General features: G+C 44.4%; 1 protein-coding gene across 1 annotated transcript in view; it reads right to left on the bottom strand.

Annotated features, from left to right (window-relative positions):
• Positions 1 to 19,657, bottom strand: part of Rad51b (RAD51 paralog B) — a 754,045-nt gene that overhangs the window by 349,006 nt on the left and 385,382 nt on the right. Inside the window, exon 9 of the mRNA XM_036205342.1 lies at positions 13,886 to 13,982. Within this exon, the coding sequence (XP_036061235.1) occupies positions 13,886 to 13,982 (97 nt within the window). The remainder of the gene's footprint in view (positions 1 to 13,885; positions 13,983 to 19,657) is intronic.

Genomic DNA, 19,657 nt, shown 5'->3' with positions numbered 1-19,657 from the left:
TAAAAACTGACAAGGAAGATACCAAATGCCTGTAGAGGGTTGCTCCTGCCTGGGGTTTACTCTGCTCATCATTATAGGATCTGAGGCTCAGAGGAGGATACAACACTTGCTTTGTAAAGATGAAATGCAGCTCTACAAACGCTCTGAAAAGGGCCAACAGGGTCCCTTAGTGTGGCCAAGGGAAAGGAGGGCCAGAGAAGTTTAAGTGACTGGCTTAAACAGCAGTTGGTGGCAGAGGTAATCCTTGGATCCAAGTCCCCTTGTTTGAAATGCAATGCTTTGTCACTGTCAAGATACACCTCTTCCTGAATGTCTGCCAATTGGAGAGATTCCAGGGGTGCAGTGGGGTGATGCTAGGAAGTAGCCTCTAGTCCACTCAGCTCTGGCAACAACAGACACGTGACCCGGAAGTATCCCTGCAGTAGATCCTTGGGAGCCGAACAAGGTGTGCTGATGCACAGCTTCGGATGCTAGACTCCAGGTTTGATTCCCATCTAATGATTGTGATGTGACCATCAGCCAGCTAAGTAAGTGCTCCATGCTTCAGTGTTTTGCTTCCCAAATGAGGGGAATAAGCGACCCTCACAAGGTCTTGTAAGAGTCTCGGATCAAGAGTGGAGAGACGGCCAGCTGAATAGGGGGAGAAATCTACGAGCTGCCCATCCGACAGAGGGTCAGTACATATGCAAATAACTAAAAAAACCCTAAACACCAAAAACAAACAAACACCACAATGAAATTTGGGGGCATGGAATTAAAGAGTTCTTAGTAGGAGAAATACAAATGTCTAATAATTATTAGTTTTAAACCTCCTTAGCAATTTTAAACATCAGGGATATGCAATTAAAACTACATCTTACCTCAATTAGAATGGCTAAGGTTAAAAACAAAAAGACAAAACCTTCTAGTATGGATGTGGGGAAAGTCGACACTCACTGTGGGTGGAAGTGCAAGGCAGGTCAGTCACTTAGAAATCGGTTCGGAGGCTCCATAGGAAACTAGAAATGGATCTACCATATGCTCAAGCTATACCACTCCTGGGCATATTCCTACTACAGAAATAGCTGACTCATTCGTGTTCACTGCTGCTCTGTTCACAATATTCAGGAAACAGACTACATGTCTACCAACTGATGATCGGATAGTGAAAATGTGGTATATTGGTACAATGGAATATTACTCGGCCATAGGACAAAATTAATTTGTGAAATTTGCAGGTAATTGAATGGAGCTGGAAATAATCATTCTGAGTGAGGTAACCTAGACCCAGAAAAACAAATGTCACATGCTTTCTATCATACATGGATGCTAGCTTTAAATCTTTAGATATGTGCATATAAATTGTGGTACCCATAGAAGGCAGGAAACTAAGGAGCCATAAGTGGGGAATTTCCAGGTGTTGGGGGGGGATAGAACATAGATAGTATAAAGGGGGAAGGAAGGATAAAGGAACAGGAAGGGTTAAATGGGGTGGTGGGGGATGGGCAGGCAGCGTAGAGGAGTGAGTATGGGAGGGATAACTAATGCTGAAGACCTTTGAAAGTGTCATGTGGAAATGTACTACGGCGGACGCTTATATTTTATCCTGCTGCATATACAGGAGTTTCAGTGGAGTTACTCTAAAATGACCCATGACAGGGGCAGGGGATGACAGTGTGTCTCCCAGACATCATAGGATATCAAATAATCAGCTCAGTGCCAGATACAGGTTATCTCCTTTCTAGTTGTTGGTCAGTGGAACTCAGTAGAACACCCGCCCCCCCCCCCCCCCCCCCCCCCACATTGCTCTTGGTTACTCCCTGGAACTTGACGGTAAGACCCTGCTGCTGCAGATTACACATACCTGCGTCATAGGACATAGAGAAATCAAGCTAGTACCAACCTGGAAGTCAACACTCCTTCCAATACTTAACTTTCTTAGTGCTGAAAGGTCCTAGTCAGCCGCCAGGGGAGAAGATTTAGTCCTATACAGCTGTGAACCCTGAGAGCTACAATAATGACTATCTTGTCAAGATAGTGGCATGCATGTTATGGGAATAACCAACCACCTTCTGATTGGATTGAAAGCCTGCACTACAAGATGAAACTCATGCCTGGTACCGCTAACTGGGTGTCTTAGGTGACTGTTGCTGTAATGAAACACCATGACCAAAAGCAACTTGGGGAGGAGAGGGTTGGTTTGGTTCACACTTCCACATCACTGTTCATCTTGAAGGACGTCAGGACAGGAACTCAAATCTGGAGGCAGGAGCTGAGGCAGAGGTCATGGAGGGGTGCTGCTTACTGACTTTCTCCTCATGGCTTAGTCAGCCTGCTTTCTTATAGAACCAGAACCACAATGGGCTGGGCCCTCCCTCATCAATCACTAATTAAGAAAATGCCATGTAAGCTTGCCTACTGCCCAATCTTATGGAAGCATTTTCTCAGTTGAGATTTCCTCCTTTCAGATGACTCTGGTCAAAACCCTGTGACTAGCTAGGTCACAGGGTGGGACCTAAGACCGTTCATTAATCTGCTAAAAGGACAGAGAATACACTGCCCCAAGTTCTTTTTACCAATAGATTAGTGGATCTCTCAACCCTCATCAAAGAAGCTTCTTTTTGTAGCAGATAGTGATTAATACAGAACTCCACAACTGGTGAACACGCAGTGGACTGTGGAATATTCAATCCTAAGTGAGGCTTCTTTTTTTTTTTTTTAAGATTTATTTATTTATTATGTATACAGAAGAGGGCCAGCCCCTAAGTGAGGCTTCTATAGCACACCCCCTTCCTCCAAAGCTCAGGGATCACTGGGGAAATGGGGGCGGGGATTATAAGACCGGAGGTGGCAGACATCTTCAGCGAAACAGTGTTTGCTGGACACAACAGCACCGTTGCATACTTGAACTCACAGTGGCCGTGACTTCGTGCACAAGACTTGCAGGAGCTCACGCCAGTCAAAGACCCCAGGATAGATGATGGGAGGGACGCATGAAGACACATTCTTAGCTGAGGAGCTACTGGCTGCTGGGGAAGGGAGGGTCAGTTTCTCCAAGGACGTAAACTTTGAGAGAACACCCATCCTAAAGCCATGCACACACAGGCAGTACCAAGTAGACCCAGTGTGTTTAAGACAAAAAAAAAGGACATGTGAAGTTGAGAGGGAAAAGTGGTGGGTAGGATAGGGAAGGAATTGGAAGGAAGGTAATGGGGGTGGATTTGATCAAAACACTCTGATTATAAGTGTGTGAACTTCTCAAACAATAGAAAAGGAAAAAAAAAACCCTCTTATTATAAAAGATTGCGAACAACAACATAAAGATTCTAGGCTTGATCACAGCACTGGAAAAACCCAAACCAAAACTGACCCTCATAAACTTACCGAGCTTTCTTAGTGACTGGTGCAGTGTCTGGTATATACTAGTCACTTGACATTTCTGTTGTAACCATTAGCAAAAGGAACATGAGGCATGCATATATTTATTTCCACAGTGTCATTTAGAGCTTTAAATCATTTGCTATTTTTTCTCTTACCTCCTAACAGTGACTTATAGGTAACCTGGTATTATTTCTAACCATAAACTGCTTTGAAAAATGGATGGAGAGCTGACCTATTGTTTAGAGACAGGGACTGCCACAGCCCAGGCTGGCCTCGAACTCACTATGTAGCTCAGGATGACCTTGAACTCCTGATCTTCCTCTCTCCCAGCTCCCAAGTGTTAGGATAACAAGCATGAGCTACCAAGCCAGGCTCACATGATAGTTTTTCAGAAGCCTAATATACCAAATAAGTCTCTCCTAGGCCAACAAGATGGGAAGTCAAAACTAGACCTGGCCACTCAGGACCCAAGAAAGACTAAAGTATACCGAAGTTCTTATTGTCAGAAGGTTAGGGATACCTGCCCCAAAGAGATCAAGGTCGGAGATCCCCTGCTTCATTCCTAGTACTTTTGGTCTGTAAATTACTACTTGAGAAGTATCTTCCAACTACAGAATGGCTCTACTATTCTGTTTTTGATGGTTGGGTAACTAGCCTCATGAAAAAGAAAATCAAACTGATGAGCAGGATGGAGAGAGACCTTTACAGTTGGGCGTCCACCTCTATCTATAGCTTCCTTTATTCCATCACAGATCCTTCCTTCCTTCCTTCCTTCCTTCCTTCCTTCCTTCCTTCCTTCCTTCCTTCCTTCCTTCCTCCCTCCCTCCCTCCCTCCCTCCCTCCCTCCCTCCCTCTCCTTCTTCCTTTAAGCCTCGGCTCAAAGCATTACCCTTTTCTTCTTAGGAATCCTTCAGTCTCCAACTAAAGTTCCCTCTTACTGTACAATCTTCCTACAGAGTCCAATCCCCAAACCAGGAGTTTCATGTGTTCAGAGTCTCCCGAAAATCCGTGCCATTGTGGTACCAAATACACTTTGTTACTGGTCTGTCCATTACACACATCACACTACCTGTGAGCTTCCTGTCTCAGATTCCTCAGCACCTGTCTAACACAGGAACTAATAGATCACAGGTGTCTAAGAAACGTCCTTAGAGTATCAGACTGAAGTTCCACGGTCACCACCCTTGTGTGAGTGAGGGAGTCCCCCTTCAAAAGCTGAGTCACTGGACTTCTGTGCTTTCTGGTCTGATACTGTCTCTGTTTTCTCATTGCCACTCAACTTACAATTAGTGTCAAAACACGCTGAAGGATTTTGGGGGCACTCACGATGTGTGACGTTATTAAAAGTTACAATGGTTGTGTCATGCCTTAGGCCTAAAGCTCTAAGCAAGACTTTCCTTTCTTCTGTGGGTGCCTCATTCACCCACCAGACGCTTGCTGAGTAACTTATCTTTCCTATCAATGTTCTTGTCTGTGGGGACCCAAGAGTGCACAAAGTCCTGTCTCATGGAACTTACATGTTTAATGACTCAAAGACAAGATTTCCTTGCTGGTTTACTGCAATTTGGTGCTAGCAGCTCAAGGAGAAAGCTATTTTCTCAGGGTTCAGTTTGATCCCCAAAGGAACAAGCAATTTCTCCCTTTGGATCCAGGCTTTGTACCTGTCTTTGGTTATCTAAGCCACTCAGGCATTGACAGTTGTTTCCTGAGCTCTACCTGGAACTCAGAGATCCACCTGCCTCTGTCCCCCAAGTGCTGGGATTAAAGGTGTGTGTCACCACTGCCCAGCTTTTTTTTTTTTTTTTTTTAATCACAATACATTGTATTGAAGATATGGGCTTGTGATTGGTAACTAACACTAAAATCTCAAAGAAGAGGACCCTGAGAATGGACAGGACTGAAATAATAAGAATAGTCCTGTTATCAAACTTACCCTAACACCTGCTCACCTGGGCAAAGTCCCTTCAGCAGATGTTATGCTGTGCCTGTACAAAAGGAGCCTGCCCCACCTCGTGGGCCCTCACGAAAGGAGAAGAGCACTGGACATTTCATTTGTCATAAGACTTCTTGATTCCACCTGACTGGGTGAAAGTGTAAGCAATGCACAGAATTACCAGGTCAGCTGGACCAACTAGTTCCTAAAATCAAGACAGAGCACAACAGAAAGCCAAGGTTCAGATGAGAGAAAAAAGAATGGGATGATTCAAATTTCAGGATGTCTGACTCCCCTATGATTTGGCTACATTTGGGTTCTTACTCTCATATAGATAAGAGAATCTCAATGTAATCTTTACAGAAGAACTTGGTAGATTAAAATGTAAACTTTGGAAACAGCCTCTGTGGGTTGGAATCCTGGCTCTATCACTAACTCTGCTGCCATATAGGCTCTAGGCCCTGGGTCTAGGCCCTTTGTCTGTAAGATGGGATAATGGATACTGTCTTTTTATAGAGTTGCTGTAAGGATTCTATACGATAATGGCAGAACAATGCCAGGCACACAGTACATGATCCATAATTCCTAGTAGCACATTTTCATGGGCTGACCTTTTAAAAGTGGACTTCAGCAGCCTTCTGCTCTTGCTTTCAAAGAGCCCTGAAACCTTCTAGTATCTTCTCTACCGCAGCCTACAGGAAACACCACTAGTGATGTAGTTAGAATTCAGATGAAAACACATCTGTCTTGGTACCCGTGATGCTTCCAATCACATCATCACATCTGTCTTGGTACCCGTGATGCTTCCCACAGAGACTCACTGACCAAACAGTGGTTCTCACACTGGGATCTCTGGACCAGCACTACCCTATCCTCAATGGCTCAGAACTTGGGAGACTAATCCAATCTTTGTTCACTACCCAGATCAACCGAAACTTTGGGAGTAGAAGCCTGGCAATGTGGGTATTAATGAACCCTCCAGCTAACGTTCAAGAACCATCAGAAGAGAGGCTCCAGTGGAGAAATGTAAGGGCTCCGACCTTTTTACTGAAGGGCAGATCTACTCGGAGAAGTCCTCCATCTTCTTTGGGCCATGGCTCTGGAAGGAATTGACACAAATCCTAGGTCAGAGCTTGGCTGGGCTATTCTTAGGATGGACTACCTGGCAGGACCTTGCGGCTAATCCCAGTCAATTCTACAAATGCATTCTGAAAGCACTTCATGTCATGTTACAATATGAAATAAAGAAATCAGCTACTTCCCCCTTCTTATGATCTCTGACTTACTAGCCCCCCATGCTTGGTATAGAATTCTCTATGATGATGACCAGTAAGGATATCTTCTCAGAGATTCCTCCCAACTGGAAAGCCTCCAAGATCGTATCATTCTCTTTGGCCCTGTTACCCCTGCAGCTGAGGCAATTGACACAGCCAGGTTTTGGTGGCTGCATCCCTTTGATTTTAACCCTTAGGCCTTAACAAAAACATGTGCAGATCTGGGAAATCAGACAGTAAATTCTAGATGGCAAAGAGGTCTGAGAATAAAGGGAACCACTTTCAGAACATCTATCTCAGAGCAAGACACTGAGATGGATGATGGTAATCTTAATATCTGGGAGGCAGAGACAGGAGGGTCACAGATGTAAGGCCAACTTGGGCTATGGAGTGAAACCCTGTCTCAAAACAAAGTCCGTAAGATGGCTTAGTTAGCAAAACAGCTCACTAAGCCTGATGATGAATTTTGTTGTGGGATATTTTGGTCACACTCTGGCACTCCAGAGACTGACAATAAAGTTTACTTTGAATCAGGGGGCAGAGCTAGCTACTAGCTGACCAAAATTAGTCATAGAGGTTTTGGAGGACTGAGGACATATAGAGAGACACAGGAAGTAGCAGGATGGGGCTTATAAGGATTCTTGGCCCTTTAGGATTGAGGAAGGAGAGAAAGAGAGGTCACTGGTTGCTTCTCCCCCACTTCTCTGATCATTCAGGCTCTTACCCTGATATCTGACGCCTGAGTTTTTAATTGATAAAGAATAATTAGATAAGCGCTTCAGAATTTTATCTCTGGGACCTACATGGCAGAAGGAAAGACCCACAATTCCCACAAGTTCTTCTCTGACCTGCCCACATGTGTGTGCCACTGTGCCACACACATACACATGCGTGCTCACATACACAAAGAAATGGAGCCGTAAAAATACAAACCAGACCAAACCCAAACCATCTCTCCAGGTCTCACAGAACTACCGCAAAGACAGTTCTTTCTCTGCCTGTCATCTCATGTGGCTGCACATTGCCCCTGAGCTCCACCTGCATTTCCCTTCGCCGACTAAAAGTACTTCCTGGTGTTTGGCTTTACTGTTCTCTCTCTCCTTGGATCCCTCAGCCATGCTTAGATTGCCTCCTTGGCCTCCTTGCTGAAGATCCTCAACTAGCCCCCTCCCGCTTGAGATTTACAGCTTTTCTGGCATTTCTAGGCTGTGCCCATCTCCTTTCGACTTTGGTTTCTCCTGCCTCACATAATATTTAGACATTCTTTAGCCAAACACCGCACATTTCCTATGCTTTTAATCTCTTTTTTCCCCCTATAAATTAGACTTTCCATGGCATCAAACAGTTGCTGGCAGTAATGTAGGCACAGTCAGGTACCACAGTTCTAGAATGCAGGGGATGGGAAATGTGGGCAGATGTGTGTGCCCTTAGGAAGAGAAATCCATGAAACGCCCTGTGTGTTGACATATGTCTGTGGCTTTGGAATAAAAAACTGAAAGATCACTGGGTCCTTTAAATATCTTTATCCAAAACTCAACCCCAAGGCGCTGCAGTCTCCAAATCTAAGGTTTCATGGGAAGCATGGTGACTTCTGCCCCGGTACTACCCCTTCCACTCACTGTGTGGCCTTTGAGTAATTCCCTTCTCTGTCTCATGTTTCAGTTGCTCGAGGTAAACTAAGAGATTTATCATCTTAAGACATTTTATAGTAACTATGCAAATGCTGTTAATAGCAGTTGGTACTGTTAACCTCAAAATCACATGGTGATACCTGATGCCAATTATACATACCATAAGCACCAACTGGAGCCATACACCATACCTCTGAAGAGGGGTATGAACCCGCTCCACCCATACCCTTGTCTATGTGAGCCACGCAAACCCATGGACTTCAGTGTGAGCTTGAACTCTGAAAGGCCTGGGAGTTAACTTGTGGAGAGTTGGCTAACTTGACCAACCCACCCAAAAGTTTGTGGTTAATGGATTACAAATTTGGGTAATGCAGAACAATAAATCACAACTAAAATAATAAAGCTGAAAGTACACACAGTTTAAGCAGAAACACCAGTGTTTTTTATCGGAAATGAAAGAAACCATTGATCATAGCAACTGTCTGAGATTAGTAGGGGGCCACATTTTCAAACATCCTGCAGTAAATCCAGAGCAGATCCAGCTGGAAAGCAAGAGCGGAAATACAACTAGAAAATTCATACCACGCTTTGAAGTCTGCTTCTGTCACAACCACGAGTCCCTGACTCGCTCCAACCGTCCTGAGCCGCCTTTGCTTGCTAAATTTATTTTAAAAGACACACAAGCCACACACACTTGCATATAATCTTTCAAATGGACTCCAGCTTTTTGCAAGGGTGGCTTGTTAGGGAATTTGAATCCCAAAAATACTTTCTCTTGCAAATGAAATCAGCCATCAGTTCCCCTGACTGCAACAGGAATAGAAAGACGCTCCAGCACGAAAGCTAAAAACATGTTTGGTTCTAGGAGAAGGGCAGTTTAGTTTTCTTTGGTTTTATCCTTGACCCTTCCGTGCACTTTTAAGTGCTAGTTTCCATGTGCTATAATCTACCAGAGACTACTAACAGAGATAAGAAGACACCAACATGCCAGATGCCAGAATGCGGGACAGAAGCCTAGTAAAGCCTTGCATCCCATGAAGCCACTTGGGACTCAAGCGGGCCATGCCACCATTGGAAAGTAACTGCTGCCCTCCTAACCCATCAGAAGAAAGCAAGAGAAAGGTGTGGGGTGAGCAGAGTGTCAGTCTTGCCACTACACATCGGTGTCACTTACCAACTATGCCCCAGGATACAGGGACCCTGCTAGTTCTGCTCAAGTCCCAGGTCGGAATAGGATATGCATGTATGGGCAGCTGGATCACTAGATCCTTTCCCTAATGATCAATATGGAGAAAAAGATTCCTTGTAACTGAGGCCCAGCACTGAAGGGACCCAAGATTCCTTCAGTGGCACAAGGAAGAAGCAAGAGTGAAGAAACACGAAAGTTGTAAAAACCAGTGATTGAACTCTGACAACTTATGTGTCAGGGTTTCTGTCGACGGAACAAAACCTGAAAAAGATACTTTGGATGACAGTACCCAAGTCAGGCCTAGAAGTATGGAAAGTGTAAAACCATAAAATCGCCATTTTTACCCCGTCTCTTTTGTGAGACTGCAGATTGGACACACAGAGCATCGCTGAAGTCGTTCCCAGCCCTGTTGTTATTGTAAGGTCCACAGTTCAAGCCACTGGTGGGGTTTCAGTTCTAGCATACAGAGTGGGGCAAATGACCTCAGTGCTGAGGCTGCTCTCGTTCGTAGGGACACTTTAGTACACTTGTCACACCCCGTATTGCTTGTTTTCTCACTCCATATATGTTTCTGGGCTTGTCTGTCTCTTGTTCTCTTTGTGCCTCTTCCATACAAACATAGGCACACACACAAACACATGGAAGAGTATGAACCCAGAGAGACTGAGAGGCACATTGGGATGGGATGACTTCGCAACCTCGCTAAGCTGGCATGAATCCTGAAAGTTCTATTTTCTTGACTTAACGAGAGAGTGTGTGAAAGGCGGACTGCAAAATGCCGAATTCACTGAATGTGTCCTCATAAGAATTCCTTCTCGAGGCCCAAGTTGCAGGGCAGGAGTAGGTTGAGAAAGGTCTTGGCCTATGGGGTCCACAACTCCCTTCTTTGGCCTTCCCACCCAGGAGCCGGGTAACTCAACACTGGAACGCAACCTCAATGCAGGCACTCATATCGGGGGACCCAAACTGTGAGCACTGGGTGTGCTTAACCCCGACAACAACCCGGGGAACAAAGTGAGTGAGGCAGAGGCAGAAGCACACAAAGACCTCTCAACTCTACAGACACTGGGAGGGTACCAGCTGGTCAGCTGAAATGGGAGGAGGAGGAGGAGGAGGAGGAGGAGGAGGAGGAGGAGAAGGAGAGCACCTCCCATCTCCTGCCTTCTCCTCCCCCATAGCCATCCTTGTAGGCAGCCAGGACTTACTTTTATAGCCCTGTGCAGATGACCTTGTTCCAGCTAAGATAGGGGCTCCTTTGATCTCAGCAGGGGATGCTCTGGGCCTGCAGCTGGCCGATATTAATAGCACAGGATCAGCTTGGGCAGAAGAGATGGCTTGGTTGGACCGGGTCACTTATATTCCTTTTTCTGCATCGGAGCAGAAGGGACTTCATTTCCCGGATCAGCTCCTGCTGGGTGCTCCTCTCAGGTCAACCCAGATCATTTTACTGCTGCCTGCTCTTGGCTGCCTGCTCTCCTGTTTTCGAGTGAGCACTGTTTAAGCAAGGGCCTCTGCTCTGCAGCTGAAATCCATTACAGGACTCAGTAAACCAGAAGAACCACCCGTGGCTGGGTGCTTCCCAGCTGCAGACCCACCTCATCATGTCAGCACCGAAAAAGCCTTGAGCAATCTTTTACTCCTTCAAAATAACACCAGACAGAAGAAACTGAAGTCCCAAAGATCTGCCCATGGCCATAGTTACCACACAGTCAAAGGTGAACAAATAAAGGCCTAAAACCCACAAGTGGTTTATTCTTTTTATGTTATATATTTCACATTTCCTTCGTAGAAACTCAGGGACCACTGCAATATATCTGAGCAGGAATGCATGTTCTAAGAAATGCTCCCCCCATTAGTATGCTTTTGTTTTTGTTTTTTTGTTTTGTTTTTGTTTTTTTTTGTCTGAAGTTCTGGGGATAGAATATCGCTGTCTCATGAGTATTAGGCAAGTGCTTTCCCCTGGCCAAAATCTGTTTATTTTAACTCACTGGTAAGTAACTCCATTATAAACTTCGGGAAAAATATTTCCATGTCCTATTTACATGTTCCCTCAATACAAGAAAAATACCTTGAAAAAACAAACCAAACCAAAACAAAAAACCAACTGCTTCAATTCCCTCTCGGGTTTCATCACTAGGAATAGTTAGTTACCTAAGGATGAGCTAGGAATGCCCTCATCATTTTCCTGTTGCCATTACACTAGAGTTCAAAGCCGTTTCTTTTGTTTGTTTGTTTGTTTGTTATTTCGAGACAGGGTTTCTCTGTGTAGCTTTGGAGCCTGTCCTGGAACTCACTCTGTAGCCCAGGCTGGCCTCGAACTCACAGAGTTCTGCCTGCCTCTGCCTCCTGAGTGCCGGGATTAAAGGTGTGCACCAAGACTGCCCGGCTCAAAGCCATTCCTTTCCCTCCATTTTGCTCCATTTCTTTGCTTAATATAAAGCAGAGAGACAAGAAAAATAAATCCATTTATTTTCAAATAAAGAAGCAAGACACTGTCTTCTGGTTTCCTCACAGCTGAACAAATTTGTGTGTGGTATGTCAGTGTGTGTGGTGTATGTGTGCATGTAAGGTTTGTGAGCATGTTTGTGTGTAGTGTGTATGTAGTGTGTATGTGTGTGCGTTGTGTGTATAATTATAGAGATTTTAATGACATTCCTAGGCAGAGTGCTGGTCACTATTTTCTGTGGTACTCACCTAATGTCCCCTTACTGCTTATGGCATATCTACACCTTTTGGTTGGTTCCTGTGATAAAAAACACGCACACAAAAAGAATACAGCATAGGGTGGGTTCTATATTCAGCAGTAAAGCACTTGCTATTATAATATGCATGAGACCCTAAGTTCCATCTCTAGCACCAGAAAGACATATCTGCCGATTTAGTTTTAAAATCTATGAAAAGTTAAACTTTACAAATCCAAGCAGGCAGAGAGGACCCAGAGGAGGGAGAGAGCAAGGCCGATTGTGCAGGCCAGGAGGCTCTATACAAGAGGCAGTCTTGGAGCCTGGAGGACTGGCCTTGGGAAGAGAGGTGAGAGAGCAAAAGAGAAAGACTGTTCTAGAGACAGAAGGAAGGGCAGCAGAAGGTGGCATACTGGACTTCATGGGTTGACCAGCAAGGGGAGGGCTGACCCGGAAGAGTTAAAAAGGATTAACCTTATTTAGTGGGGATTCTAGAAACTAGACCGCTCAAAAGAAAATACTGGAGTTTCTGCATTTGCTGACCCCCACGTTGTATTACATGGCTGTTACAATAAACCCCAAATCCTTGAATATTTTCGAATTGGCACACTAATTTTAGCACATCCTCAGAAAAGACAATCTTCAGCATTTTGAGTAGGAGGGAGAAACCCTGGAAGAAGGCCAAACAGCAGAATGGAACAGAAGGCCTTATAGGGTTTATTAAAATGAGCCAATTAGGAGCTTTAATAAATCATTTGATCATAACACAAATCACAAAGGGAACGAAGGGACACATGAAAGGTATATTGAGAAAGAAAGCTAAAGCCAATTTGATGAGAGGGTTTGAAGGATGGGTGGATTCCAGCTAGCTCAGACTCTCAGCCGAGGTGGCAGGAGGGTCTCGGAGCACTGAATGGAGAAAGAAGGGACAGACAGAGCTCTCCACAGCCTTCTTAAACACGTCAGTAGTTTTCACTATGAAAAACAACACCAAGAAGCAGACATGTGGGGCTTCCAGCCTGAGACTAAAGCGGTGCTGGTGTGTGAAGACGACCTGGTCAGGCGGTCAGGAGCCTGTCTAGGCCTGAAAGTCCCCTGTACTCCATCATGACCAGTTCTCAGAAAGCAGAAAGGGAAGGTGGGCCTGGAAAAACTGTGTGTCTGCTCAGGCCCCTAGCACTGTGCCCCAAATTCAACTGCAACTAGAAACGCTCCAAAATGTCAAGGGAGGACTTTCAACAAAATTAGAAACCACCTTCTGGCTGCTGATGTAGTTCCCCCAACGACTCAAGGTTCACTACCTTCAAAATCCCAGCCAGTCTGACCTTTGCTAGTAGGAGGCGGTAGAGAAAACGGGCAGATTTACAACTGTGGAGACTTTGTCTTGCTTCTTCTGTAAAGCTGAGCAGGAGGAATGTCAGCTCTCTTGCACAGGGAACCACTGCACACGTACAGGCAGTCCAGGGGTGCTCAGTGTAAATAAAAGACAAGATTGCCATGGGACCACTAGTCAAAGCCATGCTGGCCCATCAGTCTCAGAAACAGCAACTGGTTAGCAAGGCACCACAGAGGGCTGACAAGACTCCCTCCAGAGGGAAATGATGGATGTGTGTGAAGATGACTCAAAGGGAACTCACTCAGAGACAGCAAAAGACAAGAATAGATCAGGTGCCCAGCAAGATGTCCAAGCCTAAATCACCAGGCTCCAGCAGGCTGCACTGACCAGCGTCCAGTAGCCATGTCTCCCAGCTCTCAGCAGGAGGCAGGAGGCTGTATGTCAGTGTCAAGTTTCAGTCTCTCCAGGACAGATCCTTTACCTTCAGACAGGGACAAATCATCAGCCGGAGACACCAGGTCTGCTTGAGAAGGGAGGGCTCCACTCAGATGGGTCGTAATTTGATTCGTCAAGATAACCTGTGAACAGACAAGGAGGACAAAGTGGGCAGGGAGAAGAGAGAGAGAAGACCAAATTAATTATTAGAGCTATCAACAGGCAGACTGCGGTTTAGGAGGAGAGTGATAAAGCCAGGTAGGAAAACCCTATCTCTAACTTTCACCAGCTTATCTTCAGGCAGGGCCTATCAGTATTCAAACCCAGAAAACAAGCAGGCAGGCTTTCTTCAGAGCCAACATGGCTGAGCAGGCTGAGAAGTGTTACAATATTACTAAAGGCAGAAGACAAACCAGAAGAAAGATGCACATGCACATTTTATGAAGTTTATCCAATTTTTGAAAACTAGGTCCCAAAGCTAAGATATTGCTGGTACTGATTCTACAGTCATCATTTAAAGTTTGGAGGCCAGTGGGTTCTTCCCATTATCCCCAAAGCCGGTTTTATTTTCAAATGTATGAAACAGAATTAAGATTCATCCCTAAAAGAACAGCAGAGGCGTCTTTGAAATTAGTCGATGAAAGCAAAGAAGTGTACTGTCACTACACACTTAAGGCCTAAGTTAACACAACTTTATTAAAAATAAAGTCCAGGGCACTTAAAATCCCTGGGAAGGACTCTAAACCGCTTACCTCAATGACCCAATGCTACACAATGCTTTTATATTTGGTGAGTCAAGAAATTTTCTTTCCCTTCAAAAATTCCATTAGTAAAGTGTATTCTATTGTTTAACAATCTACAGAGAGAATAAAATGCATACTCTCTGTTACCAAATTCCAAGAGCACACTCATTTTCAAAAGTTCTGGGTGAGGTTCCCATCACGAGTAGGAACCATTGGGCCTCTTGGTCACTTGAAGGAAATGTCTCCTTGTGTACAGGCCAGTGTTTGGAACGTGTACCTAAAAGAACAGAACTGTCTTCGTCTGTTGAGAGGGCTAGCTAATGGGTTTGCCAACCTGATATGAACAGCATCATCTCTTTCAAAACATTTCTCATGGTGCTGGGGATTGAACCCGGGCTTTGTGAATGCTAGCCAAGTACTCTACCTCCTGCTCCACTGTTAGGTATCCACATTAACCAGCTTTTCTACCGCACCTCTGTGACTGTCTCTTCAATGGACCAGTGTGGCACATATAAATCCAGAGCCAATGGCAGCTTAATCGGGGGTCCGAGGGGAGCAGAGTGACAATGAGGGGCTGGCTCTATTAGCAGAGACAAGTTCTCAGAGGCACGGGTGTCAGGGACGCTGGGAAGCTCCAGCTACTCTGCAGTGCCGGTCAGGCTTTCTAGGGGCCCACATAGTATTTACATTCTCAGACCTCATACTCCTTCTCTTTGCTGCTTCTCATCTAGACTGGTAAGAGTCACATGGGCTGTCTTCAATGAACATGCCTAAAAACAACAACTGTTCATGTGAAAGAGTGTGAGTGAAAAATTATGTTCCCCTCTCACTTCATAATATACACTTCATAATATACATAATATAAACTTCAGAGTTTAATATAGCTGGATTCAAATTGTGGCTTACATTTTTTTCTTTTTTTAATTGTGACTTCTGAGAAGTCTAGCTATATAAACCTTGATTTTGTTTATTAACAATTTTTATTAGCATACATTCTTTGTACAAAGTTTTAAGTTTCAAAATGACACTTTCTTTTTTCTTTTTAAAATTTATTTATTTCTTTCAAGAGAGAGAGAGTCTTATTATGTAGTCCAGGTTGTCCTGGAATTCATTATGGTGATCAGACTGGCCTCCTGAGAGCCAGGATTAAAGTGTGTGACACAGGACCAGCCCAATAACAGTCTGTTCATTCACGAATATCATTGACCATACTCCATACCCCTCTGCTACATTATGCTTATTGGATGAGTTATCTGTGGACATGAAGGTTGTTTCCTCTGCATTATTTCAAGGTTATTTTTGGTTGGTTAGGTTTGGAATAAGGAATATGATAATAAAAAGTGAGCTTTCGTTTTTTATGCGATTCTTCCAGATGATGACCTGGTGAGAATGACTAGAACAATGTGGTAGTTAGAAGAACACACACACACACACACACACACACACACACACACACACACACACAGCCCACATACATATATACAAATATTTCACTGAATATAGTAACTATCATGAATGAAAGCCTGTCACCACATACACTGGGGACATTAAGAGGAAGGGGAGTGGCGTGACTTCTCCAGAACTATATAAGTGAATGAGACAGCATCAGCTAAAACATTTCCATCTCTCTTGTTCAGCGTTGGTTTTGTAACGGAAACACGTACTGAGGTGATGCTTTTACTGTATGGAAATGGGTAAGAGTCTGCAAATCTCCAGCGAGCTACAGACACTTCAAAATTAACTGCCGAGTGGCGTTGCAGCTCAGTGGCAGAGCTCTTGCCTAGCAGCTGAGGGGATCTGGGTTGGATTCCCAGCATAAGAATGACAGGATGGGGAAGGAAAAGGAGGAGTAGGGAAGGGAAGAAAGGAAAAATACACATTTCCACTGAAGCAGAAGGAGAAGAAAATCTTGCCTCTCTTCAGTGGTTCTGCCGATTATCTTTCCCTTGTTATCATGAGTCTTCAAGACAAGGCACTGAAGGCATCCACTGCCCGGAAACTTGGGGGCTTGCTAATCACATCATCTGATGGAATTGTGCGGTTTTCTAAATCTGTGTTTAGCAAAATGATGGAACAGAAACACTTCCAAAAGCATCAATTACAAATAATCACAACTTGGACAGAAGCCTACAGATGTGTTTTTCTCTGAGGCAATCTGGAGACGTGAAAACTATGCTCTTAAAATAACTTATAAAATACTACTGCAGAGTTATAAACAGCGTCTTAACACTGTCTGGTTTCTGAAAATGAGTTCCGACTGCACTTCAGAGGGCTTTGCATAGACTCTGCTCAGCTGGAGCAATCGGGGCTTCTGATATCGGACATAAATCTGTGTGAGAGCAGTTTGCACAGAGGTTGAGGGCAGTGGCTTCGGAATTAGACAGACTGGAGTTCAGAGCTAGGTTCTACTGTTGCTGGCCTACAAGATACTGGCCAGTGTAACTTCTCTTGATGTGATAATAACCCCCAGGAGCTTGAGGATTGTTAGACTTAACAATTTACTTAAAGTCTTTAGCACAGTACTCAACCTATGGCGAATGGCACCCGTCATTGTCCCTAGCCATCCTTTGCTGATTGTGCTTTGCCTGTTCAGAAGTCTCATGCCCAACTTCACATAGCCTGTTAGTATGCACATGTATGGGTGGTTTTTTTTGTATCTGTTAAAAAATTGTAAAAATACATTTCTCATCTTTAACAAAAACAAATCACAAACAAAAGTCAGGGGCGTCTTTGTACAGCATATTGTTCGCTGTTGACAAAGAACATACATTTGCTATTTATATCTTTAAAAGCAATAAAACTTCAGTTGAAAGTGCATCTGTTATTTTCACCATTTCCTTAAAAGCATGGCTAATTGAAAACACAACGCAAGTACATCGGCATCAACTGTAACTACAAAGCCAGAGGGGACTCTCGGACAAAAGGGAAGATAAGAGTTTTAATGATCATAGTTTCATCTGAAATCAGGAGGAGACTGAATCTGGCTCATTGTTTACTTAGGAGAACACCAGCCTCCTACTGAGAAGGGGGACAAGGAGCCCCGCAAGTTATAGAGTAACTACTGTCTTGACTCATTTTTTTTTTTTTTTTTTTTTTTTAATGAAGGGACAACTGACTTGTTTTCTAGCACTGCCTTGGCTATCAAATGCATAAAGGCACATTTGTATACAAAAGGCATCCGCATAGAATGCAGCATAGACCATGAGTCCCATTGCTAATACTCTCTCCCCACACAAAGAGTGGGACATTTCTTTCTTCAAAGGTAAGAAATGCCATGTCCACCATGGCTCCAGCAATGAACCTGACTGGAGTGGTGGGAAAATGAACAAAAGACAGACAGATGGGTACATGGACAGAAAACTGGGATAGGGCAGTCTGGGCTGCAGCTGGAGAACCTGCAGTACCCCCCAATCCCATCGTGTTTACTATACAGAGCTGAACAAGGATGTGGGGTTATTACATACAGATAAACAAGGAGGTAGAGTTTATGGAGTAGAGCTGGATTAAGGGGATGAATTTAGCTAATCTCCATAGGAGCAGTCTCTGGATGGGAGCAATCTCAGACTATAAAGATCTGCAGACAGAAAGCTTCCATGAAGGGTACCATAGCCTACCATGAGTATCAGCATCAACTGGAGAGAACAGAATGGAGGGTTACCAGGCCCAAAGGCAGAGCCTCTGACAGGAGGAGTGTCTTCTACTAGACTACTAGAAGACAAGCAGGAAAACAAAGCTTGTCCTCAGCAAGGGCAGAAGAGGAAGAATGTAGTAGCTGGTCTTGTTAAGCAGCAGAAGAAATACTAATGGTCAGCAAACTAGTAACTCAGTATTTATAAGTCAATGAACTATTTCTTAATTCTTTGAGAATTTCATACAATGTGTTTTGATCACATTCATCTCCCAACACATTCCTCCCTGACCCACCTCTACCTCTCTACTACCCCAGGAATCTTGGGGAGTTCTATGCCCAGAACACCACTTCCTCCTCCGCCCACTCCCTGGCAGCAAATGACCAAAAGCCTGCTACACAGAATCGTGAAGTTTCAAAATCACCTCACTGGGCCAGGAGGACTTCGTGCAGTGACTGTAAATAGGCAGCCCAGTGAAGAAAGAGCCAACGGGAGAAAGAGCAGCTTGACGGGGCATCATCAGCCGGGCACAAGCACAGAGCTTTCCAAACGAAGAGCCCCTGCCTTTTATGGGCTCCGAAGGCATAATCTTTCTTTCTTTTTGTGCTGGAAACAGTCTATCTGCTCCAGGCAACATTATTGAAATATTACTTTTTGTACCTTAAACCATCCTAATGGCAGACATGACAGTGACCTGGCTTTTCTATCCAAACAAAGCCTTGGATGAGTCAGACATTCTGAATTTTGATCCCGGCTCTGTTAAAGATTACAGAATGCCTCCCTCTTAAGAAGACAGAGGCCGGAACTCTCCTGTGAGAAACTGTTCAGGTTCATTGAGTCCTTTCATCACAGCAAGGTTTGAGAAGGGCCCTGGAGTGGTTTCAGCACACTCTCCTCTTGGTTCCCAACCATGACAGTGTCTGTCCAAACTCTCCTGTTCCCAGAGAGCCCTGTGAGAGGGAGGAGAGAGAGAGAGAGAGAGAGAGAGAGAGAGAGAGAGAGAGAGAGAAGAAAGCTCTGTCTATCTGGCACGTGCATGCACACATGAGCAGAGGGAATGGATTAAGAACAGGGTAGGCCCATCATGCAGGTCCAAAGACTATGTTCCCAGGCACAGGCTCCTACCCTCCCACTCTCTTCCTACCCACCTCCATCTTTGGAAAGAGATAGCATTTGTTGTGAGGAAAAGTCAGACTAAATATTCTGGAATTTGAGCATCACAAAAACAAATCTGGTTTTACTATTCACTGGCTTAGTTTTGCCAAACTCTGGAAAATTATAAATCATTCCATGATGAAAAAATAAAACCATTTTCCCCCTTCAGCTCAGTGAGTATCAACTGTCTGTTCTAGAATAAAGAACTGATAAGGCTTTAGGGTGTCTGTCTGCTATTCCCATCATGAAGAACTGACTGTAAGACAATGGTTATCTGGGAAAATGTGAATG

The sequence above is a fragment of the Onychomys torridus genome, chromosome 14 (assembly GCF_903995425.1).
Source record: "Onychomys torridus chromosome 14, mOncTor1.1, whole genome shotgun sequence".
In the NCBI taxonomy this organism is placed as follows: domain Eukaryota; kingdom Metazoa; phylum Chordata; class Mammalia; order Rodentia; family Cricetidae; genus Onychomys; species Onychomys torridus.
The sequence above is the reverse complement of the archived record's forward strand: the minus strand, read 5'-3'. Positions and strand labels throughout refer to the sequence as shown.